Source organism: Xiphophorus hellerii, chromosome 6 (genome assembly GCF_003331165.1).
Source record: "Xiphophorus hellerii strain 12219 chromosome 6, Xiphophorus_hellerii-4.1, whole genome shotgun sequence".
Classification (NCBI taxonomy): Eukaryota; Metazoa; Chordata; class Actinopteri; order Cyprinodontiformes; family Poeciliidae; genus Xiphophorus; species Xiphophorus hellerii.
Window position 1 is genome coordinate 23,731,706 of NC_045677.1, and position 27,152 is coordinate 23,758,857.

The 27,152-nt window shown below is 34.1% G+C and overlaps 1 protein-coding gene across 1 annotated transcript; it reads right to left on the bottom strand.

Annotated features, from left to right (window-relative positions):
• Positions 1 to 18: 18 nt before the first annotated feature.
• Positions 19 to 25,838, bottom strand: gipc2 (GIPC PDZ domain containing family, member 2). The gene is made up of 6 exons (XM_032564980.1): positions 25,240 to 25,838; positions 9,644 to 9,829; positions 5,726 to 5,906; positions 4,767 to 4,879; positions 2,696 to 2,777; positions 19 to 1,161 (listed from the first exon to the last, which is right to left on the bottom strand). Exons 1-6 carry the CDS (start codon positions 25,513 to 25,515, stop codon positions 1,010 to 1,012), a joined length of 990 nt encoding a protein of 329 aa, XP_032420871.1. The 5' UTR covers positions 25,516 to 25,838; the 3' UTR covers positions 19 to 1,009.
• Between the last annotated feature and the right edge of the window lie 1,314 nt (positions 25,839 to 27,152).

Genomic DNA, 27,152 nt, shown 5'->3' on the forward strand with positions numbered 1-27,152 from the left:
GACACGGCAAAAAAAAAATTACAATACGTCACATTTTATTTGTTTTTATGCAACAACTGTGATCCCTTATGGTTGCAAACAGCTGGCTACGGAAATTTATAGACGGCTCTGAAAAGGTTTTCACAGTTGCCACGCCTTTGATTTCATTTGACAATAATTTACAGAAATTGAACAAACATGTAAATATGCCCTTTAGACTAAGAAACTAGCTGCGTTTCCATTGTCATTTGCGCTAGGATTTAGTTGTTGCTTTGGAAACACTTTTTCCGCATCACATGAGCCATGTGATCAACAACCGGATGTTACTACTGGTGGAGTCGACAAAGAAGATGACAGGAAGTGATAGGAGGAGGATGGAGCGGCATGGTTTTTAATGACTTGTCGGGTGAAAATCGTGATTTTTTATTATGTTTCTTATTTAATGGAAACATTGTAATTGCAAAATTGCATTTTTATCTAAATATCGACAAAGTTTTGCACGTTTGTAATGGAAACGCAGCTACTGAGGAATGTCTGCTATCAATTTGGCTAACAACACAACAGATGAGAAATTATCACAAGTAATCTACCAGAAAGACAAAAAAATTACCTGACGAGAGAAATATTGCTAAAAATCTGCATTATTCTAATTACACAATGCTGCTGTAAAATCAGCAACATTCTCATATATATATATATATGTATATAAAAAAAGAAAAAATTATAAAAAGATGTGCCACACATCTGTATATCCAAACATACACAACTAAAAAATAGATTCAGAGTATGAAAGAGGAGATTTAAGCTTGTGAAGGTGCAATTTATAACCACTGTGACAAACCTCTGCAACATCTGGACTCGGTAATCAACGTTCTGCACACTGGAGGCAGGTCCGGTGTCAGAAACTGGACTCCAGGTATCTTTACACGCAAATTTCTTTATTGACACGCCAGTCTGCCTGTTTCTCCAGTCGGCTTGTGGGAGAGGAGTGTGTGTGTGTATGTGTGTGTCTGAGGGATGCAGCAGAAACTTAAATCCTTCCCTGCTTGGCGTCTCCGATAGCTCCCCACACGTCGAAGACGAACTCGTCGGGAAAGGCGAAGTCTCCGAGGGACTCGTCTAGAGCCATGGCGAACTCGTCGGGGTTCTTCTTGTCGCGGCCGACTTCGACCATCGTAGCAGCTGGAGAGAGGCGGGAAAAAAAAACTAAATTTACAGATGCTTCAGAAAACTGGATCAAAAAATGTGTTTTTGTCAGGAAGCTATGTGTTGACGACATGGTTGAAAAATGCATCACGATACAAGAGTTTCATATTAGTCGACATAATTATTGATTAGTTTTTGGTTTTGAATATCTTAAATGCTGCCAAACTGGTAGGGCTACCTTTCCCGTTTTATCCAGTTTTCACTCCCAACCAGTTGTTTTTTTATTTTTAAGCAGAAACCTGAAACTGCTGCTGTTACTCAACAGCTTGTTGCTAGGTAACCACAGAATGAGTGAGTTGCTAGGTAACCAAAGAGCGAGCGAGTCAGTTGATCCCACCAACCTTTTGATTGAGCGGCTAAAGCCTTTCCTCTACCTACATCTCCCAGAATGCTGTGCAGTTCTGGATCAGATTTCAGTGAAAATACTGAATATTCAATCAGATATATTATCTATTGATACTATTCATGTGTCTATTATGATATATTGCTATTGATTTATCGTCCAGCCCTACAGGAAGTTCAAACCAAGGTTATCATAGTTAACTAAAACAGAATAACGAAAACTGAAATTGAGAAAATGTTTTAGTTAACTGAAATAGTGGGGAAAAACTACAACTTGAACTTTATTATGCGTTTATAAAACTAAGTAAAAGATACTGGAATTACACATATATTCTTCATTTTCGTGTTTATGAATATATTTATTAGCCTTTCAAACTGATGTGAAATTGATTTTTTCTTTTTTTGCAATAATCTGCAAAAGCTTGGGAGAAAATACTCGTCAGTTGGTTGTTCAGCAATAATACAAAATATGTTTTGAAAATGGTATCTTCTGCCGAGTACATAATCACAATACTTCTTTGAACTCTGCACCTAAAAATTAACCATGAAAAAACTAAAACTACCACTATAACAAACACTAAACTGAAAATAAACAATATTTAACCAATAAAAACTACAAAATGCACTCTAAAAACGAATTAAATCTAACTGAATTAGACAAAAAGAGACAACGAAATAAAACTATACTGAAAACTCTAAACTATTATCACGCTGGTTGAAGTGGGCAAAGATCACCACTGACGGGGCTGGTGAGCAGTGGAGCAGCAAAAGCCAATGAGGTGGATTAGCTGTGCTTGTTAACAATTCATGCTGTAATTCTGGACATGTTACATTTGAATGTTGTTTTTGCTCACCAGATATTGAGCTGTTAGCATGTATGATGCTCATGAGATTGTTGTACAGCAACAGTTTTCAGTCATAGGCCTCTACAGATTCGCTGCAAGACTGACTGCTACCTGAGATCCATCACCATTCACCACAACTCTAAGGATGCTTGTGTGATATGAGTTTTGACATTTAATTTCTCTTTTTGATCAAGTATTTTTGAATTGAATTAATAATAGTAAAAAAATGAGTCACATTTTTAATGCTTTAAACAGGTATACTGAGAATAACTTCTTTAGGAGGAGTAATTTTAAATTTATGAGCTAATAAAACATTTTCGTACCAAGCTCGGTGTCTCTGATCCCCATGTAGCTCTCCAGGAGGTCGTCTACTTTCTTTATTGCTTTCTCATCAAATTCTGTCGGCTGCAAAACAAGAACAGTTTAGAATATTTTTGTCCAGTTTCCTTGAAGGCACAAGTGAAGTAGTAAAACACTAAAACAGGGTAGAAAGTCTCAGCTGTGTTATTTTTAAAGGAATACACTCACGCAGCTCCCATTTATGAAGATGACAAACAAAAAAGGTTAATTTCCAACCTATAATTTAAATGTTTTTCTTTAATTTTTCTTCATATAGAAATGGGTCACTTTTAAGATATTGTCAATATCTGGCATGTCTGAATATTATTCAGACATGCCATGTTAAAAAGAGCAAGACATCTGGTAAAGATGTGTAAAAAATTTTTTAAATTAATGTCTTTAAATGCAGTAACTTAATCTCCGACGAAAAAAAAGTTTTTGTTTTTTATTTGCCAGTTTATGGCATCATAAACTCTAAAAACGCAGCGAGGTTATTTATTTTTTCATAATAGGATATTTTTCACACTATGTATTTAAAATTTGAATGACTGGATTTTCCTCTAATTTTCAGAGTGTGATTATGCTGCTTCAATAAAATATTAATTTATTTTAACAGGATGCAAAAGAGCAAAAGGAATAGCTATAAAACATTAAAAGACAAAGCTAGATATAACATGATATTAATTGCACTAGAGTAACAGTGCTGCAATTATCAAGTCAAGAAATTATCCCCTTTCAGAGCTGTTGTTATATTTTATATTTTGGTGAAGATTTCCATAAAACACTGTTAAAAAACCATAGTGGATGGAAGTAGCTAAAAATCCAAATCTGAAGTAAAGATCACAGTTTTTATTTCCTGAAATATCACTATTTTCTAATTTATTTAGACATTTTTTCCAGCAGCCGCTTATTTACATTTTCCGTTTTAATAATTTGCCCATCATTTTGCTGCTGTTACACCTGAATTCCCCCACTAAGGAACAATGAAGGTTATTTCTGTCTCTACAAACATTTCATCCAGTTCAGAGGCGAGTAGAGACAAAACTTATACTCAAGTTACAGTAGTTTTACTTTGACATATTTTTACTCAAATAAAAGTAAAGAAGTATTTGGTAAAAAGTCTACTCAAGTACTGAGTAAATGATCAAATTATCAGTCATTTAATATTTAAAAATTACATAATCAGATGGACCAAATTACAAAGTTGAGTGGAATTGCTTTACATTCTAAGGACAAAAAGGACAATAAATGACAAAAAATAACAAAATCAGGCAAAAGAAAATTTTTCCAAATCAGTTTCTTTCAATAAAAAACTTATGAAACTTTAACCCAAACTGCAGGCGTGTGTCTGTGTCTGGTGAATTTTGGTTAAAACCATGTCACATCATTCAGTGGGAAGAAAATCCAAAAATCTTACTCGTATAAGACTTATGAGTAGCAATACTTCAAAATAAAATTACTCAAGTACAAGTAAAAAAACACGGTGTAATAAAATACTCCTAGAAGTACATTTAAAAAAAAATAGTTACTCATGTAAATGTAACTAGTTACTACCCAACTCTGTCTGAAACTAAATTACACCAATAATGACAAATCTTTATTATCAGGCATCAGATTAAAAGGGGCTTAATACAAATGCGACATTAACTTTTTTTAATATAAAAAACCCACAAAAGAAACAAGTTTTTAGTTGACAAAATGGGAAAATGTTTGAGAAATCTCCTAAAATTAAATTTTTTATAAAGTTACTCATGTAAAAGTAATTGAGTAAATGTAACTAGTTATTAACCAACTGATCTATTTGATATATAAACCACACAGTTTAGAAAGCATCATTCATCTACTTCATAACACAATCCGACATCAGAACGTCAAATCCGTGGAACAGGCGGAATAATTCATTGAGACATTCACACCAGAGCTCAGCCGTCACCCACCGACTGAGGAAACTTCAGACATAAATATTCAGAGCAGCCTTTTAAATCGCAGTGAATCATCTAATCACTGTGTGATGGTTACATAAGGATAAAATAGACAGAGATGAGGATGAAATACCTCGTCCTCCACTGTGGCTGGACCTTTGGAGCGAAGTCTCAGCGTGCTCCTCCCCGTGCCGATCTTATTGTCGTTGCCCGGCTTGCCGCCCTTTGACCTGGGCTCGAGCATTTCTGTCAAAGTGGGAAAGTGTTAAGAAAAAACAAAATGTTTTCTGTAAACTTCTTTCTTAGTCTGTGACTAAGATGTGAGTCATTAAATGCCAAACACCTGGTCACTTTTTATTTATAACTGCTGAGCAACATTGAACTCTGCTGACTAAAAAGAAATTATCTGGCATTTACCTCTAAAATATTATACTCCAAGGATAAAATCTTGTCATACTTTTAAGGAATCCTTTATATAATAAGTATAAAAACTATTCGGCTTCACAAGGTGGTGTTTGCTGTTTAGTTTATAATCATTGTGTTTCTCACTAAAGTAGCAATTTTACTTGAGAAATTAAACAAACGTTCAAATGATCAATCAATTATTCTGTGACATCACAACAGTCCAATCAATCAATAAATACCCGAAACGATCAGCAGATCATATCTATAGTAGAACTAAAAGGATTAGGGTTGAAACGATTAATTGATTATTGAGATAATCGTCAACTAATTTAGTAATCGATTAATCTCAAACTCAAAAAATAGGCAATTTCCTGAAAAAACTGCATATTAGGAGAGGTAATAAGGCCTCTATAATTTTTATTATTAATAATTAATTTTGCATTTTAGGCAACAATATAATATAATATTTTGTTGTTTTGAAAAACTAATTGAATTGGATCATTTTTGCATCTTTTAATGTGAAAAAAAGCTTAATTTTCTGTATCCAATTAATTGATTAATCGTCAAGATAACCAATAACGTAGTTCCAACCTATGAAAATGGTGTTTAAAACTTCAAAGAGTAATAGAAGGTCATTTAAAATGAAAATTGAATCTTGCATCTTGGAAATGTCCGTTTCGAACTCACCAAAAGCCTTCATGGGCTCGATCAGTTTGAGGGTGAAGGTCGTGTTTCTGGGAAGGTCTTTGAGCATGCGGGCGACCTCGTAGTGCCGCGTCCCGACGATGTTACGTCCGTTGATGCACTCTATGTGGTCGCCCACGCAGATCACCTTCACCTCGTCTGCGACGCTGCCTTCTCGGATTCGCTGCCATGCAGGCAGAGGAAGGGCAGATTAGCAACATATGTGACTACAAGACACTAAAAACAATTCACAATGTCTAACTTTAGCTTTTCTACAATGCAAACAGGCTCAACTATGTACATACTCATCTACATTTGGATAAATGTTCACAGGAAGTTGCAGAGAAAAGTTTTGTTCAACTTTCTAGCATAAATTTCGCTGGATATTAGATCATAGTTTTTACTAGAAACAGTGAAACTCTTTAAAATCTTGTTTTCTGGCATGGACTCAGTTTTTTACAACACCCCACACATTCTCAAACATGTTCAAATGTAACATTATCATCTTCCAATGGTGCATACATTTCTGTTAATAGCTTGGCTAATTTTTCATTAAGCGCTTTTGCCTTTTTTCACTAACTCTGAAAATGTTTATCGCACTTAGCTTCCCCTAAATTAATTTTCCTGATGAATTCTAAAGTGCTAATTTACTTAGTTGTTTTGCAAGCTTTCAGTTAACTAAAGTTCAACATCTATGTTGAAGTTTTGGTCATCCACTGTTCAGTTAGATGCTCTTATTTTGAAGTTCCATTTCCTATCCTCACACTGAAAAAAACACTAAATCTTGCCAAGTATTTTGGTCTAGCTTCTAGTTTACATATCTTAGTGAACTTGAAATAAGAAAACTAACTGACAAGTAACTTTTAAGCAAGATTTATTTACTTGTTTAGAGTCAATAATTCCTTAGTATTGATGAAAAAGTGCTAGTATCACTGGCAGATTATTTCACTTACAACATGGGAAAAATATCTTGTTACATGTTCAATAATCTGCCAGTGGAATTGGTATCTTTTCACCAATATTAAGAAATTATTGATTTAAAGCAAGTTCTTACATTTTGCTTAAAAATAAGTTAGCTTTGTCTTATTTCAAGTGCACCAAGATATTTGCACTATAAACTAGACTAGGTAAGATTTTTCATTTTTGCAGTGCATTCTCCACCAGTGCAGCAAGCGACATTCTGCACCCACAATGCATCTCTGTAGAAGTTGTAATATTTATACAATAAACAGTTTAAAATCTACTGATGTCCTGAGTTAGCAAAACTCAACAACTATAAAACTAAAAACATGAGTGGAAGATTTGTTACAAAGAATCGCTTCCTGAAGTGCAACCTTACAGGTAGGTGTGTAGTAACAACTTTGACCCTGGTGAGGGCGACGTACTGTGTTGCAACATGTCTGGTTGAAGTTAGCGCTTTAGCTTAATACAACGCTGGTGTAGCACTTTAGCATTAGTGGAACTAATGTTTATGATTAGTGCTTTAGTGTTAGCAACTAAATTTTTTAGCTAGCGGTGTACACCACCAGCTAGCCATTAAAAATGTTGTTTTCTCGCGATCAGAATCCAACTGAAAAACCCAAATGAATCCAACTTTCAAACATTTGACCCAAACTTTTCAGCTCAACAGAAATGAAACTGGTTAGGATGTCCAGAAACAAACCAGGAATCTCCAAGATTCAGGCCCATAATAAACTAAAACCTGCTGACCAACAAAATAAAAAAAGAAGTATGTTTTTAATATAAGATTTCCAATGGGAATCTAAACATCTGAATCTGAATATTCCTTCATTTTTTCCAACTGGATGCGTTTAGATGATTTTCATACACAAGTCATGAAGTTATAATGTCCAGAAAGCAGAGGTAGACTTAGACATGTCAAATGTCACTCTTATCAGGAAAACTGAGATTAATGAACTGAAAGGTTGAAGTGAGGAATTTGGGGTCATGTTCGGTTTTTAGAGGAATAGATAATACGGAAATAAATTAGAGGCTGGAGGAATGCTGCTTTTACTAACAAATGATGACCTGCCGGTCCAGCCGCAGAGGAGAGAGATGAATCAGCAAAGAAATGAGGGTTTGGCTCTTAAATATATCTAAAATTAAAAGAAGACAAACTTTGAAGCAGAATGCAAAGTTTTGTATGAAAAAGGATTGTTCAGTGGTTCTAAGCCTCAAAAGAAAAAAAGGATGAAAAAGAAAGGATTAAAATAGGAACAAGAAAAATGTGACAGGAAGAACAAACAAAAGGTCAAAGAACAAAAGAAAAATGGACAAAAGACAAAGGAATAAAAGAAAGAACAAACATGAAGAAAGGAAAGGAAGTAAAAGAAAGAAAAAACCAAAAGAAAGGAGGAATGAAAGAAAGGACAAAAGTAAAAACAAACAAAAGAACAAAAGAAAACAAAAAGTACAAATAAAAGAAAAAAAGAACGACAGAAAAGCCAAAATGAAGAAAAACGAAAGGGCTAAAATGGACGAAAGAAAAAAATAAGATATGACAGAAGGAGGAAAGAAAGAAGGAAAGAAAGTACTTATGGAACACATAAAAAAGAAGAATGAAAAAGAAATAAAGGAAAAAAGAACATAAGAAAGTAAAGAAAGAATGAAACAAAATAAAGAAAGGACAAAAGAATGAAACAGGATGAAGAATCAAAAGGACGAAAAAAATGAAAAAAGAGACACAAGGAAGAATGTAGAAACTGAAGAAAAGAAAAAAGGAACAAACAGAAGAAATGAAGAACTAAAAAAATGCAAAAGGACAAACGACAAACAAAAGAAAGAAGGAATGAACGAATGAAAAGACTCCTAGAGATCCTGCAAAGATAAGCGGGTTTAGGCAAAGGCTGAAAGTTTCTACAAATGTCACAGAAAGATGTTAGATATTAAATGTGCAATCCTCATAACTTCATGCATAAAGTTAAAATATTAAGCAATGTTTTAAATATGAAGGTAATAAAGCATATTACCTTCATATTAATAAAGAAAGCACAGCATATTGTTTTTGTCATCAGGTTGCAAACTGCGCACTGTTATATCATTTTCTATACAAATTCAAACATTTCCCTAAATAAAACCTATAAACAAAATAGTTTTTTTCTGCAATTTAATAAACAGATATTGTAAAAATACAGACAGTCTTGTTAGATTATATCCATAGAACAAGTTATTCATATTTCTCATAATCGTCCCTGTCAATGCATCAGACTGTGGAGCTGCAGTGCAGCAGCAGCAGCACATGATGTCGCATGTGAGCAGATTGATCCCACGGATAAAACCATTACACAAGGTGACACATCACAATGCATTATGACTCACAACACATAAAGGTTTGAAAAGCTACCAGAAGAAAGAAACAAGTTGGTCGAGACCAGAGATATCAGGACTGTATTACTAAATCAGATAAGAGCTTGAGTTTTAGATTTTAACTGTTTCATAATTACATTTTTGAGAAACACAGTCAGGTCATATCAGAATAGAGAGGACCGGATGAAGACACTGTTGTCTAAAATACTTAAAAGTACACTGTAATGTACAGAGATTCTGCTGTTTTATGTTTGTTTTAGGACAGGCAGGAAGAAGCTTCTTAATATCAAAGTCGAATTAAGTTTAAAGCCATCAGAAAAAAATACATTCATGTCATTTCTTCTTATTTTACCATTTTAAAAATGTCAAATATGCAGCCTGTTTCTTATGTTACTATAAAAACCCTATTTGATATTAGATTGTGATAGCTTATCAGTCATTGTCTGGAATCAATAATATAATGATTAACATAAAGGTACCAGCATAATGACTTGTCTAACAGGATAATAAATAGGGATGCAAAAATGGGTTGGTGAACACAATCTGCACAATCACAGTTGGTGCTTTCACATGTCTCCAGTGTCTCGTTTAGCCACAAAAAGGTTTTCTTCTTACCTTTATAAAGGCATAGCCTGCTCCATTGTCGGTTATGGTGAGGCCCAGGGCGTCTTCAGACTTGTACACTTCCACCTCCTTTTTGATCCCCTTAATGTGGGCAAAGATGAAATCCTCCAGACCGATCTGCCCCCCCAGCAGCTTCTCCATATCAATCTTGTGGGTGTTGAGGGTACAGAACAGGATCTGTGAAGATGCAAGGTGTAGGTTGGTGATGATTTAACCAATATCTCAACCAAAAAGAGGATTGTGCTTTTATTACTGCAAAGTTATTATGTCATTTGTTATTTGTCATATTATGTCAAAGTTATTATGTGGTCTACAATCCTCCAACACCATCGCCAAGGGGGGGAAACATCCTTCCCTTCTGTGCGAGGAATGTGAAAATCTGGCTTCACACCTTTGTAACTGAAATATCCTCTCAAGGTGGTGAGACGAGAGAAATCTGATCAGTGCAAACACGATACAGAAAATTCAAACACAGACACTGAAACCCCAGGAGGAAAGCGTTGTAAATCATTTATCCTGAGCTAACTCATCTGCAGAATCAAGTTCTAGATGTTTTGTGGCTTTTTCAACCAACTATGGGAAAATCTGAGCCAAACTGGATTTACTAAAGAGCTGATTTCTGAGGGAAACACACACAAATTAAGAGTTATTTTCTGATTTCATGGTAGAATGAACAAACAGTGTGCTCCAATCGAGCCTTGACAGCAAGGCCTGCGTTGCTTGTGTACCAACAGGCGTTGCTCATGCACACATTAGCTAGCATGGCCTTGTCCGTTGCCTTGGGCTACCAGACTATAAAGAATAGGATTAAAAACAGAGGGAGGCCACTGCTGAGAGAGAGAAACTAAAAAAGGGAGTGATATAAAAAGGGGAGGATGTAGAAGCCTCATTCCGCCAATTTGTCTCCACTTAGGCCAGGGTATTACCAAAGAGACGCCTACGCTCGGCTACCAAAGCTGCATTAAACTCCTTCTCTACGGTCCTGCTCGGCCGCTTCATGTCACACGTTGCAGAGAAAGCCTCTGCTCCAACACTTGACTCACAAGAACAGCTACTGCACCTCCCACGACCTGTGGCACGGCGCAAACACCCTGAGAACCGCATGGCAGAAGGGCAAATCAGAGGGAGATTCGTTGCAATCTGTTCAGCATGTAACCCCGGTACTGAACACATGCAAAAAGAAAAAACAACAAACTGAAATATGTTTAAATATGACCCTGATGCAACTGCTGATGGATGGATTTATATAAATGCAGAAATGTAAAAAAAGTAATTGGTATAATAATCGATTACTAAAATAATCATTAGCTTCATCCCTACTCAACTATTTCCTTCCATTTTATATCAATTCAAATTTAAGGTAGGTTTAAACAAATGATAAACAAACCACACAGGAAAGTAAGGGCTAAAACGATTAATCGGATTTAATCAATTTTTTAAAAAATAATTCTCAACTAAATTAGTAATCGATTCCTCATTAACTGAAGTATACAGACTTTTAAAAATGCCATTTGCTAAAAGAACAACATATTAAGAGCAGTAATTAAGTCAAAACTATATAAAGAAGATTTACATTTTGCATTTGTGTTTCTAAATATGTTCTATGCAGAACTCGGAAGCATTATTTAGCTTCACCTGGTCAACATACACTAAAGCAATGCTATGTTATTGCATTTTAGCCAATAAAATTGTATTTTAAGGGCCTAAATGTAAACAAACCACACATGCACACAGCTTCTCTCCTGTATGTACAATAAAAAGTGAATTAAAGCAGTGGAGGAAGCAAACAAAAAATATGCTGACACATTTAGGCAAATGATAACGCAATCATTTACCTAAGTCAACAAAGGCAAATCACCTGCAGGTTCTCCCTGTTTTACTAGTTTCAGCAAGGCCTTCACAATATTATAAAGCTTTCCAATGGCAATATTATTGTTAAAAAGCTACGAAGACAGTTGTTGTGGTCGAAAATTGCTATGACGGTGATATCAGTTGTAAGACACACATAGAAACAGATTAACTTCACATTTAATTTATTTTCATATCTTCTTATGAGAAAAGAAAGAAAATGACAATCTAAATCTGGGTTCCATATTAATTTAAAATACACTTTACAGATTAAATAACTGAAGGTCACATTTCTCCAAAGAGTGAGTTGAATCCCTGAACTTAAGCTTTAATAAAAGATATTTTTTCTTAATGTAGGTAAAAAAATAAATAAAAAATTGGACGTTTTTCAAGCAGTAATGTTGCAATCAAAGCGACTCTCTCCTTTAAGTCTCCACCCACACACACTCAGGGATCACTTTTCCTTCCTGTGAAGACAGGTAAGACGAGACGAACGACGCACCTCCCTCTGAAATTTACTCTGCACTTAAACCATGTTGACTTCAATCTCAAGAAACCTGTTTCTTACGCACCAACAACTCCTGTTCATCTACCTCCTTAAATGAGACAAAACAGGAACAAGAGGCGGACAGCAGAAACATGACATAGGTTCTGGAGTTTATGATTTAATCACACCACTACAAACCAAATATTTGATTTTGCAATATCTTTAACTGCTCTGCCAAACCAATATTTTAAGCTGAACTGTTAAAGATGAACAGTTCTCAATTTGCTGCTTGTCATTTTATAGATTTTGGAAACAAAAGGTGATACTGTAGCAAAAACACCCACAAGTTGAGCTTAAGCAGCTGCTAAGTGTTTTGAGCGTTGCAGTTACCGGTCTATTAAAGATCGTCCTGCTGCTAAGACTTGACCTTTCTTCTGTTATGTAAAAATAATAATCTTGACAGAAAAGTTTCAAATGCTAGTTTTATACCAGTAGTGCAGTCATATTGTGCTGCAGCTAAACTTAATCAATCATTGTTTGTCTATTTAAATATTAATATTAGGCTGTGTAAAATACCATTTTATAATATATAATATTCTATCAATTATTCTGGCAATTAATCAAGTAATCGGATAAAATTGTTTAATATTTTTCATTTAAGCACAAGTTTATTTTATTCAATATTAGAAATGTATAAGAAAATGCAAAAAAATAATTTTTTCAAATAAGAAAACATTTTATTGCCTAAAATGCAAAAACAAAAACTGCATTTCTTTATTGGATTCTTGATCATTTGTAATAAACGATGCATTTGCAACCCTTTCTGCCTGACTTACCATCAATACAGTGTAGGTCTGATCTATTCATTACTTTTTTATTAATATTTGATAACAAAAGGAGAAATCTGTACTGCTATAACAGCAATAAAATCATTCCTGTAATTTCTGACCTGGACATTTTAACTTTTAATATGCAGGCGAGTTAATATTACTTCCAGTCAGAAGAAACTCATTGAAAAAATCTAAAATATTGCAACCTAAATCTGGATAGAGTATAAATACCTTTATGCATAGTATACTGCCCTGAAAAACAACTCAAATACAAACATTCATCTCCATGATTAGTGGGTCTAACCTTCCAGAAACAAAGTGTGTTTACTAGTTTTATTGAAGATATTCAGTATAAAATACTGATGTACTGTTACTGAGTCTGGTAGTTTTAATAGTTAACAGGAAATGCTGATGTGAGCTGTACGTTTTCACCCAGAAAAAATGTTTGTCAGCATGTAAGACTGGGCAATCATTTGCCAAACTGCGGATGTGACACAGACGAACAGGTACGACAATGAGTTTCCTAAAGGTGGTTCCCTGATCTGGGCTAAAATCCTGTTTCTGATTAACTGAAACTATAAATCAGTCAGTTTATTAAGTTAACTAAACAAGAATAAGATATACCATTTATCAAGATGAAAAAACAAGCAGTACACACATATTTTTATAATAAAAAGTGATTTAAAAATAACAAAGAATGTCCAACAAACAAATCCAGAATAAGTAAAAAGTTACTCATTTTATCAATCCTCTCTCATTTATTTTTTAAAAACATACTGTTGAGTAGTAGTTAGTTACATTTACTTTGAAGAGTATTTTTTGCTGCGCTGTTCTCTTTACTTTTACTTCAGTAACTTTATTATGAAATATTTTTACTCTTACTTGAGTAAAATTTCTGGATTTTCTACCCAATGAATGAAAAACAAAAATGTTTTAACCAGAAATTCACTAGACTGAGAAACACACCTGCAGTTTTTATTAAAGCTTCATATGTTTTTTGTTGAAAGAAACTGAACTGGAAACATTTTATTTTGAACTGATTTTGTTATTTTTTGCTGTTTGTACGAGTTATTGTCAACATTTTATATGTTACATGTTTGGTCTATCTGATGGTATAATTTGTAAATATTAAATGATTGATAATTTGATCAGTTACTCAGCATTTGAATGAACTTTTTACCAAATACTTGAGTGACTTCTTGGACGGCTTTTTTTTACTTTTACTTTAATAAAAATATGTTGAAATAGTACTACTTTCACTTGGAAAATTGTTGGCTACTCTACTGACTTTTGCCAGTACTTGCAGAAATATGTCCTGAAAGATGGTGGCAGCTATAACAATGCATCTCTGATATGAAGATAACAGAATAAAATCAGACCAGAACAACCAGAAAAGAAACATAAATAAAGAAGAAAGCAAAATGTAATATTTACTTCTGCTTCCTGATGAATTATTGATTTAAAAGTGAAAATATTTCCTTGAACCAAAAGACCAGAGATGATTAATTTCTCTGTTTACCTGAGGTTGAGCCCTATTCTCACATCGCCACGCCCAGGAGGTGACAACACTGACTTTCTGTTTCAGATTGTTTGCTTCAGCTGAATCTGCTTCCCATGTAGAGAGCAATCAAAACCATGTGCTACTTTCCAAACCTGTTCCGCCTAAACAATGACCTACATCAATTACGCCAGACTCCAGTCGGCCTTTAACACACTTTTTCATGTTCCCTGTATTAGAATATAGAAATGCACCAATCAGGCTTTTCTTGGCCTAAACCAATTTCCAGTTCATCTTCAGGTTTTACAAGCCAATTTAGATTTTGACCAATTCCAATTTTTATTTCAAAAGATTTTAAGTTTATTTTTATGGAAGAAGTAGTTTTGAATCCAACAGAAAACGAAGTAAATACAAGTAAGGGTGCACTGATTACTTAAGTTTCAGATCGGTGAATCTTATCCACCGATCTCATCTGGCTCCATGAAGGTCTGAGAAATCAGCAGCTGTTCCCTTTTGCTCTGCAATGAGCGAGGGTCGACTGACACACCACTCTGTCAACTTAGCAACTTTCTTGCTATATTTAGCAACTTTAAGACAAAAAAAATGAGTAAATAAATAAAAATGAGTATCGGCCAAAATAAGAATTGGCAAATCAGGCTTTTTAAATATTGTTGATCAGCCAGAAAACTGCAAACTGTGCCCTCCTAAATACAAGATTATCTAAATTTACGTACCTCAGCATATATATCTGACATTTACAAGATATTTATCGAGTTCAGAAAAGTAAATGCTCCTGGTTAATGTTGGTATAGACAGAACATGTTTCTTTTTCTTTTTAAGTCCTTATTGATTTAATGAAAAATAAAAAATAAATAAGTCGGATTCAGATTTTTTTAATGTTCAGTTGTCCTATGGTCAAATGTTCAAATATGTTAAGTAACAACTGATAAGAACAAAACCAATACGCAGGTTAATAAAACACTGACATAACAGCTTATCTATGCAAGATGGAAAGTTAGATAACTTGTATTTCCTCATGACAAACCTTATACAGTATTATCACTATTAATTTGTTTTTAAAAACAAATTTGTGTGAAACTTTATTCTTGATGCTGCGGTGGAACCTTAATTTCCCAATAAATTCTGTTTGATGACATTGTTTTACATTTCTACCATTGACAGCTTCATATGAATCTTATGTTTAGCTTTTACACAATCAGTTAAAATACAATTTGATTTTGTTTTAGATCCATCAACTAATACCTCAAATATATCCATAGTAAAACTCAAATGTTCAGAAGAGAAAAGTAATCAGTAAGTATATTAGTAACAAAATATCCACACAGCAGGGGAGTAACTAGTTACATTTACTCAAGTAACTTTTTTGAAAACACTTTTAGGAGTATTTTTACTACGCTGTACTTTTTACTTTTACTTGAGTAATTTTGCTATGAAGTATTTTTACTCTTAGCTGAGTAAAATTTCTGATTTTTTTTACCCACTGAATGAAAAACAAACATGTTTTAACCAAAAATTTGCCAGACAGACACACACCTGCAGTTTTTGTTAAAGTTTCATAAGTTTTTAATTGAAAGAAACTGATTGGGAAAAATGTTTATTTTGCCTGATTTTGTTATTTTTTTGTTACTTACATAAATTATTGTCATTTTGGTTCTTAAAAATCATAAATTTCCACTTATATTTATATTTTGGTCCATTTGATTCTGTAATGTTTAAACATTAAATGACTGATAATTTGATCAGTTACTCAGTATTGGAGTAGACATTTTACCAAATACTTTTTTACCCTTACTTGAGTAATTTCTTGGATGGCTGCTTGTTACTTTTACTTTAATAAAGTACTAGTGCTATTCTTACTTGAGTACAACTTTTTGGATAATGATTAAACATCTTGTTGTTATAAATATGCTGGCAATAAAAAATGGGTAATTTGAGTTTAACCTAAATTAACTTCTTGTTTATTTACACTTCAGGGGGTTTGTTAAAGCAACCCCCCCCCAAAAAAAAAACAGGCAGACGCCCAGATGGGATTGTTCAACCTAATCCCCCACAAGCCCCCAGTTAAGGAACGTCTGGCCGGGCTTGCGCACGCACAACAATCTGAAATCTGCAAAACAGAAACTAGTTGCAAGCACGGCTCTTTCCAGCAACCACAGCCCAGAAATTCAAATGACAGGCAAATAAATTCATGCGTGCTTTCAGGTAACCAGGTGGACAGGAGGCAAAGTCCAAGAGCCACACCTGAAATTCTCCCGCTGTCCGGCCGTTAAAACGCAGACCTTGAACTGAGCCACTGAGCCTCATAAAAACAGCTTATTCTGCGACCCAAAACTGTAGAAACGTCAGACTGTTTCACATATAAAAGTGCATTTGACCGCTTTTGAATCCGTTTGCGGGTTTTAATAAGAAACCTTGTTGCTATAAATCCTAACAGAACACATAAATAAATGTGATAAATAAACAAGTATGCACATGCAAATATGTTAATCTAAAATTTAACTTCGGTTACATTTTACTTAGTGAAATCTAATGATTAAAATAAATTTTACTCATTACATTTATATATTTTATAAGTTACATAGTAAATAACTTATACATAAATTATATATTCAAATTTATTAGAAATTAATAAACTTATAATAATAAATGTATTACAAATTGAGTTTATATATTTAGTCATTAAAATAACAAATTATGCACTATTTTAATAAATAATTATTGCATTTATTATTTAATACATAATGTATTATTTAATAAATTATTACTCATTTAATAATGTATTATTATTAAGATACAATAACAACAAATAAGTTGCAGATAAAGAAAACAATGAGATGCTGTTGTTAGTTGCTGCCAAACAACCAGTTTGTCAGAAAATAATTACGACTCTTGCTGTGTGTTGATAGAACCGCTGCAGTCTGACCTGCTGTCTTAAAAGAAGAATTGAATAAAAGTTTACCAGTCAGATTTTGGTCACAAAATGTTACAGAGGACAAGTTAGGAACCAAAGTTACATACATTTTATTATATTTTTTAACGTAAATACTGTGAGATTTTTACTCAAGGTTCTCATACCGTGGAAATCTCAACACCAAATGGAAAATTAAATGCATTAATTTTAATTTTACAACTGATTCGTGAAACTATTGGAACAAGCAACCAATGTTTTTTTTAAACAAAATCACCCCAAATTAAAAAACTTTTCTCTTTATTTACATTACAGCACTCTACATGTAAAAATAGCACAACATATCTTAATTGACTGATTTATTTGTTGTTTAATTTTCCATTACCAGGTTGATTTATACTTAATTCATTGCTCACTAAAATGTATTATTGGTAATACTGCCCAGGTTTCCTGTTAGTCCAAACCCAGTGGATAAAAACAGATGTCACAGTCATAATGATTGATGCTCATTGTGAAACCGTCTTTTCATTTAGTTTTGAGTGCAGACTGAATTTGACAGCTGTGCATAAAATTTCAATAGCTGAAGCTTTAAATTGTATTTTTAATTAACATTTTAATGCCTAGTTAAAATCAATCCCAGCTGACTGAATGTGGTTGAGAAAACTCCACTTATAGTCACAGCATGCTAGCATAGCTCTAGCATGTTAGCTCTTTTTGTGGATCTTTGTTCATAATCATTGTACACCATTTGGCTAACAGAGGTCAACATGCATTTTCTAAGAGATGGCATCTGAAAATGTGCATCAGATATTTTTCATAGTTTAATAAGAATAATTAAGAGAACAAGAAATCTTCTTTTCATTAAAACCAAATCGCTACTGCCACAATTAGTGTCAACAGGTTTGAAACCTGGATTAACATTTTTAATCCATCTTCATGATGTTTAATTAACCAGTTAATTATAAATCAGTGTTTCTTGTATTTTTGGGCTAGAAATGTGACATTACAGAGAGGCCCAGTTCTCTTAGCTGCTCTACAAATTGGGAAAAACCAGTGAACATTCAATTAAGGAAAAAATTAGGGATGCACCGATTGCAGTTTTCTGGCCGATCGTAGATTACCGATGTTTTAAAAAGTCTAACTTACCGATTCCGATTTTGGCAGATACTATTTTTTTTGTCTGAAATGTTGCTCAATATATCAAGAAAGTTGCTGAATTGGCAACATTGGGGTGACTATTGTTAAGTGTAAATGTGCAGACATGACCTGGTCGGCCGGTTTGTCAGTCAAACCTCTCTCACGGGAGAAAAGAAAAGTACAGTGGTTGATTTTTAGACCTTTGCCGAGGTTGATAACATCAGAGGATAAGATCGGCTTCACATGCAAAAATGGGCCGGTTCTCCGATCTCCCAAAATTAAGGAAATCGGCACAGATAAACCGGCTGGCCGATAAATCAGTGCACCCCTAGGAAAAATTTGTTGATTTTTATTAGTCAAATAATAATACACTACATTTATAGCTTTGTTCTTGAAAAACTGAACTTCAGTTTGGAAAAAACCTAGCTTTAAGATGATTTTATCTTCTGTCCAGCGATAATAAAGTCCAGTTCCATCACAGATATGCTGAATGTTGGTGGTGTTTGTGAAGGGAGGAGGCCCGGTGGACAGAGCTGGTTGTCTGGGTCCACTGGGACGAAAATGTGACGAGTTATCTGGTTAGATTTCAGGCAGGCCCCACTGAGCCGGACACAGGAGACTTCCTGTGCTAAAATCTGTGCAGTCTAACAACAAGCACTATCAGATCTTTCCGAGTTTGTCTCAGGTTTTTAAAAGTTTACATTTGTAGAAAAAAAAGTTACAGGGTGTGCTGCCAAAGGGAAAAGAGCTGAAATAATTCAAATCAGTAATATAAGTCATTTTGTAAAAAAAAAAAAAGTTATTTAATTTTACAGGTTTAGATTTCTCAAACATGGATATCTGTGTCTCCTACTACTGTATGAGTTTAATAGTTAAATAGCTGCCTGACATAATTAACTAATAATACTGATGGCATGCTGAGATTTGAGCTGTTATTTTTACTCTCCTGACCACTGGGCAAGTATTATGGCATTACTTTAGCAGGAAATTATTTTCTCTGTGTGCCAAAATGGAAAAACAATCACCACTGATTCCTGTAAATGTAAACGTTCTTCTAGTCTCTGATAGGATTTATAAAACACCCAGTTTACAGCTGCAATAAGATAGTAAAGGACGAAAAATAAGCATCACGGGTGTAAATGAAAAGTGATAAAAATGGGGTTTTTTCTTCTTCCCTGTGCTAATTTCATAAATATGCTGCAAAAATCAACTCAAAAATAAATAAAGAGCAATAAAATGCACAACTTTATACTTAAAATCTCATTTGATTCAGTTTCAGCATTCACTCTTTATAAATTCATACCTACCATGACTTCTAGTGAATCTACATAACAGTTCCACCTCTAAGAGACTGCTGAGAGGTTACAACAAATCAAAAGAATTACATTGTTTAAAGGCATCGGTCAGGATGAGGATAGAAAAAAGGTTCCACAGTAAATATAAACTAAAAGACTAGATGAACACTGCTCAAATAAAATGCAAAGAAACAGTCAGAAACACTGAAAAAGCTTCAGAACTGTATGCAGAGTACTGGTTGTGTTCACGCTACAATAATCTCATATATTCTCCAAAACACTGAACTACCGAGAACTTTTTAAATCTTCCAAAACCTCGTGGGACAATGTGTTAATATCCGATGAAGCCCAACTTTATTTATTTATTCACAACTTAAGAAGTTATTTTTGGCTTAAAAACAACTTCAGGAAGTGAAAACCTTACCTAGAGTGAAACACGGTAGTGGCTGTATAATGCTCTGGGGTTATTTTCTTCAAATGGATGTAGAGTTTAATAGAAGATGTTATTAACGGATTAAAATACATTGGACCACTGGTACCTAAAGAACAGCTTTGGGTAAATGGTATGTTTTTATATTGAAAGACAACATAAAAACATTTATAACCGTTTATCTTAATGGTTGTAACATCAAATATATCTCAATATGCATTAAAATCCTTTTTTGCATTACCACAGAAACCAACATCCACAGTGCTCTGCGTTTTCTCCAGTCTTGGGGTTACAGCCAATCAGCAGCAAAGAAAATGAATGTTGCGCCTTGATTGGTTGCTTTGCAAGCGCCAGCCAATCGCATTGTGATTAGCATTGTGCCTAATCGGCTTCCCAAGCTGCCTTTTATTTTGAATATCTTTGATACTGAAAAGAAATCTGTGTATATGGTAAGTTTTCCATGAATAATCTGAAGTTACAGAAAGACCAGGATGCACAGTGCCAGTTATTTTTACAGCCTTAAACTTCAGTATCTGCTAGAAAACAGATGAAGATGAAGCAGGATTTCATTTTTTAAAAACATCCAAATCAACATGAAAATGATTGTGTGAAGAAAACTGACAAGACATAGAAAGAGCCCAGAACTAAGGCTATGTTCACGCTGCAGGTCTTGATGCTAACTTCAGATTTTTTGATGAAATCCAATGTTTTTTTGTCGTTCATATTAATACTAACCAAACACGACTGCATTTAAACTTCTGAGTGAACAATTTATGATCCCAAGTTGTTGTCATCACACAGCAGCAAATTGTTTGCAGAAATAATAATGGATGGAGTCGTTAATGGATTAATTTTAAGGTTTATTGATATTGGGAGCCAACAGTATCGTCACAAGATCATAACAACATGAAGGACGTTAATAAAAAGAAAGAACAAATAATAGTAATGGCTTTTTATGACGCATTGACTGCAACTTCTGTGGAAAAGTCAGTTTGGAGGTGAAGTCAGAGCCAAGAGTGGTCTGATTCTGATGAGCTGCACTTCAGTAACTTCTTTCATAGATCATAATTATAATTTCCAGCCATTGTTTACAACTAGTTTTAATACATTTGGCTTCTTCTGCTGCAGAATTAAGACATGTTGCAAATCTTTTATTTCTTTAAGGCGTGATCTTCTGATTTGAAGGCTTATAACACATCCAAACTAATTTTCTTTAAAGCTGTTTTAATCATATAATTAGATGGAGCAAATATTTCCCATAAACAAAAAGATGCTGCTACTTCAAACAACAGAAAACAAAAGTAGCACGAGATTAACGCCAATTAAATATCTTTATGTATAAGCATTTATATGACTTTAACTAAACTAGAAGTTCAGCAAAGAGCAAGCTGTCAGCTGATATATTTGCAAACTAAAAGCAGAGGGAGTTTTCACTTTTGATGCATTTAAGAGGAATAAAATTTGGATTTTCAAAGCAAATCAATGGAAACAAAGCAGATTTTGATCATTGTCCAACTGATTGGTGTTGAAACAGTTAATATAAATGGCTGTGAAGGAGGCAATATTTAATCCAGTGGCATAAAATGACATAAAAATTGGATAAAATGCAACATGACTGTACAGACTGCAGATACTTTAAAATCAATCGGATACGTATCTGATTTGGCATTACATATTAAATCAGATCTTTGATGGGTGAAAAAAATTAAAAAATTGGAATTGGGTTGTTCTGAATGCTATGAAAAAGTTGAATAAAGATAGCAAAAAAGTGGATTTTGGTCCCATTTTCCTGCTTTGTGAACATAACCAAAGTCTATCAAAACATCTGTCTCACAATCTGATTGATTTGAAGAATTTTCTCCAAGTAACTTTTAGTTGCTGTGAGAAAATCTACAAAATAAGACTTAAAGTGAATACTCAGCTGTGAAGACAATGGTTTTCCACCCTATATTCACATTAAAAAGGTGAGTAAACGTTTCAAACTCTTCCTTCATTCATCATTTCCTCTAGTCTTCCAATACAACTTGTTCAAAAGTCTTTTGTCACTGTGAGAAGAACAAACTGAGGCAGCTTCAGTAAAACTAGTTCAGACAGGAAAAGCCTAATGAGCGTGACAAATAGACTCAGTGGAACAAACAGCCATAGAAAAACCGCCGCTGTCCCATTCAGATAAAACAACAAAAAAGAAAAAGAGTTGGGACTCATTAGAGATACATTTAAACAGTCGATGACTTTAAAAAAAGGATGCATCACTAGCCAGGTTGTGTGATTCACTGTAAACCAATGCGACTCAGATCTTCATGGTTTCCTGTTCAGATATTTGACATAACAAAACATACCACTCATGCTCCCTTTTCAAAAGAAGAGCTTAGATAGTTCAACCTCAAAGGAAAGACACAGAACCTCCTTTTGTTTCCAGGACCTCCATGAACAGCTTTTTTCCTCCTATTGGAATCTGATGCTGAATAAACATGATAACCACAACTAAATATAGACATGTTTAGTTTGGAAGGTATCCGGTGACGGCATACGGAGAAGGGACAAAGATCACTCTCAGTACTTCAGGTGTAAAAGGTGAGGCAGGCCAGAAAGAGCTGACAAGGCGTGTCTTTGGAGACATGACACAAAGCTGACTTAATGTCCAGCACAGGATCCATTTCTGAGAAGAGCTACATATTAAACTGCATTCTTTCATTGCTTCCTGCAATGTCACAGTAAAAGTTTAGCATTTTTACCAATACCTACACAAACATTTTACTCCTTACCACTAAAACAACACAAGCATTCCTACATAGATGAACAAAAACTAAATGTAGGCAGTACCAACTAAAATGTGCATTTAACAAATCACAACTATATCAGAGAGAAACATAAAAATCACAACCGACTAGGAATTCAATATTCACATTTAGATAGAATATATCAATCAGAAGATAAGTAAGTAATGTTTATCCGTTTTAAATACAATCAGGACTAAAATTACTCAAATAAAATACAAAGAAGCACTCTGTGTAAACTACCAAAAAAAAAACACTCAGGTACACATCTCCAGGTAGGTGCTTAAAATGTCACCACCACAAAATCTATAGAGTCAGCTCATTTCAGCCTACTGAGATATCTTTTATGACAAAAAATACAAATTTCAGCTCAAAATAAAAGGAATAATATAACAAAAAGAAACAAATGTCTGAATAAAATGTAATCAACAGACATCCAATGCCTTGATTTCCAAATCGGAATGAGAACTACAATCAAAGGAAAGAGGAAGTAAAGTAAAATCTTCAGAAAGTTAAGAGTATACCTATTTAGACATGTTAAATCAGAATTACTCAACAACCAGGAAAATAAGCAGACATAAAAATAATGAGTACACATGTATAAAGTAGAAAAAGGTTGGGATTAAATTACCAACCTCCTGCAATACCAGTTACATTTTTCTTATTTAAGGTATGACTTGCTGATTTTGATTTATTTTTAAGGCTTTCAACACATCCAAACTAATTTTCCTTCCTTCTGTTTTAATCATATAAGTAGATGGAGCAAATATTTCCCATAAACGAAAAAAATTGTGCTGCAAAGTCTTTCTCAACAACAAAAAACAAGAGTAGCAGAAGATTACCACTAATTAATTTTTTTGTGTAATAATTTACATAATTTAACTAGATGTTCAGGAAAGAACATCTAGTATTTCCAGACTAAAAGCAGAGGGAGTTTTCAATTTCAATTATTTCAGAGGAATAGAAATTGGATTTTCAAAGTAAATCAACGGAACGAAGCAGATTTTGATCATTGTCCAACTGACTGGTGTTGAAACATGTAAATGGGTAAATGGGATGGAGGCAATGCTTAATCCACTGGTATAATAGTAAAGCTAGTAAGAGTGAAACAACATGCTAATAACTTTTGGGCAGATTTGTATGTCAGGTGTAAAATCCTTTGTGAAAAGGTAACAAGATGTTGAGGGAGTTATTTTTTTTTAAATCAAGTAGCAACAGAATCTAAATTAGAGTTTCAAAAATAATAAATATATTGAGGATAATTATTTAAAATCTAATCAATGTAGCAAGATTTATGTAACCAACATTTACCATGAGCTAGAAAATGCTGTAGGTTTCTAGATCGAGGCAGTATCAACAGAAATGAAATGATTCCAAGATTCTCCCAATTTAAGTATCAAAAATTCAAAAAACTTAATGAAAAAACACGCAGGAAAGCTGAAAACGTATGAGTTTTCAAGGTTTGACACATTTAATAGATGCATAAATAAATCTGTAAGAGTTTAAATCAGCCATTGTTTTAGCAGCTGGTCAGACCACAAAGAAAACAAAAATAGTTATTGACCAGTAACAGCTTCAATCAATGCTTATTCAATAAATAATGGCGGATATTATTTTTTTTCCCTTTTCTATCTCGTATTGATCTTGTATTGATCAGTGATTATTGAATTGGTGCATCACAAGTTTAAAAAAATACTGCTTCGGTGTATGATGGAGGTAAATAATTAATATAACAGCATATGTATGCAGTGACATTTACTAGAGTAATTTTTTCCCAGGGTTCGGGGGAAGTACTTTCAGGAGTATTTTTACTACGTTGTACTTTTTATTTTTACTTGAGGACTTTCATTATGAAGCATTTCTACTGTTACTTGAGTAAAATTTCTGAAATCTCTACCCATTGAATGAAAAACAAACACGGTTTAACCAAAAATCTACCAGACACAGACACACGCCTACCGTTTCTGTTAAAGTTTCATATGTTTTTTATTGAAGGAAACTGATTTGGAAAAAAAATGTTTTGCCTGATTTTGTTATTTGCATCTATTAATGTCATTTTCGTCCTTAAAATACCTAAATTTCCACTTAACTTAATATTTTAGGTGGTCTGTATGTAATTTTTAAATATTAAATTATTGATAATTTCATCAGTTCTACTCAGTACTTGAGTAGACCTTTTACCAAATACTTGTTTACTCTAACTTGAGTAATTTCTTGCACGACTACTTTTTACTTTTACAGTAGTTGAAAAATAAGCTGAAGTCTTACTTCCATACAGTTATAGGCACTCTGCCCACCTCGTACTACAGGTGAGTTTGTGTGTTTTTTATTAGTAGTAGTTATTATTATTACTTACATCAGGAGGACTGATATTGAACGCCTCTGCTATCTTGCCGTAGAGCTCCTTGACGTTGGTGAATCCCTCGATCCTCCCGGTGGGGCTGCCGTGCGCTAGCTGCGTGTGGAACACCAGCTTGGGCCGCAAGCTGGCAGGTGGAGGCGGGAGCCCCGCTCCGTTCACGGCGGATTTACCCGGGCTCCCAGCACCTGCGTGTCCGCCGCTCAACTCCTCGTTTTCGACTAAGTGCTCCTTCGTCGCCTTGTTTTTCTTCTTCCACGGTCCGTACGGCATGTTTCTGTCGTCGCTTCGAGCCGCCCCGTTTGAAAGACACCGAAGATGAGGCTGACCTGTTGAGTTCAGAGCCCAACGGTCGGGTTCGTCCTTATTTACTTCCTCCTCAGTGTCCTTCTTCCTCTCCCTTCCGCCAACGTTTGTTTTCCCAATCCTCACCTGACTTCTTCTCTTTATTTTTTTTTCTCTTTAAAGTTGAAAATAACTCACACGAAATTTCAACAGGTAAGATAAATCCTGACCGAACCTGCGGACTGCTGCCCAGTCCTCGGCCAACAATAGCTCCTCTGTTTGTGTGTCAGCGTGTTGTGCGACGCAGGCGCAGTGGGAAAAGCTGTGGATCAGGAGGGCACCTGTGCGCCACAACAGGGACTGGATCCGCCTCAAAACAATTAGTACCACAGTTTACCTTTAACAAAGAGAACAAACATTTTTACATGGAGTTCTAAGAGAATATAACAAAAAAACACTCATTTGAGTTATTGATTTATAAAATAAATCAATAACTCATTTCTGTTATTGATATTTCTGTTATTGATTTTCACAAGTGGGTAGAGTACTCAAAAATTGTACTAAAAAGTAAGAGTGGCAATACTTCAACATATTTTTACTCAAGTAAAAGTATAAAGTAGCTGTCCAAGAAATTACTAAAATAAGACAAAAAAAAGTATTTGGTGAAAAGTCTACTCAAGAACTGAATTACTGATCAAATTATCGGTCATTTAATATTTAAGAATTATACCAGTTTTAAAAAACATTTTTTTAGACTGGTATAATGGTATATTAGTAAAATGTCATATTAAGTGGACATTTTGTTATTTTAAGCATGAAAATGCCAATAATTCATAAAAGTAAGCAAAAATAACAAAATTAGGCAAAAGAAAAAAATTTTAAAAATCAGTTTCTATGAAACTTTAACAGGTGTGAGTCTGTGTCTGGTAAATTCTTGGTAATAACATGTTTGTTTTTCATTCAGTGGGTAGAAAATCCAGAAATTTTACTCAAGTAAGGGTAGAAATACTTTCTAATAAAATTACTCAAGTAAAAGTAAAAAGTACAGAGCAGTAATAATACTCCTAAAAGTATATTTTTTTCCAAAGAAGTTACTCAAGTAAATGTAATTAAGTATATGTAACTACCCAACTCTGTTGGTTTTGATAAGTTCCTTCAATGTATTTTCTATTTATTCAATTTAAATAAAAATATGTATCCCAATGGGAAATTAAACATATTTTATTTAATCCAAGTATATCTTTAAAGAGCCATCGCAGACTGTGATGTTGTAAACACAAAGATTCTCCTCTAGCAGTCTGTCTTGCAGCAAATCTGTAGAGGCCTCTGACTGAAGACTGTTGTATGACAGTCTTGTATCTGTTGACATGCTAACATCTCAATATCTGGACAGTAGAGATCTTATTTCTCAGTAACATGTCCTAGATGACACAGTCAGTTGCTGCTAATCCACCTCCTTTGCTCTTGCTGCTCCACTTTAAATTTTTGCCTGGCCAAAAGAGAGAAATTGTTGAAGTCGGGGATATATCCATTATGGTCAAGCCTCCTTTTCAATTCTTCTAAGATTTTGGGTAATAGTTCGAAGTATTTTTTGAGCTTTCCAGACGCTAATCAGCTGCTTACAG

Bases quoted from the DNA above. Each gene is read 5' to 3' on its own strand.
- gipc2 (XM_032564980.1), bottom strand. From the start codon at position 25,515: ATGCCGTACGGACCGTGGAAGAAGAAAAACAAGGCGACGAAGGAGCAC. The intron at 9,830-25,239 runs GTAAGTAATAAT...GCATCTTCACAG, and splicing joins TCAATATCAGTCCTCCTGAT to ATCCTGTTCTGTACCCTCAA. The intron at 5,907-9,643 runs GTAAGAAGAAAA...CCTGCATGGCAG, and splicing joins CAGGCTATGCCTTTATAAAG to CGAATCCGAGAAGGCAGCGT.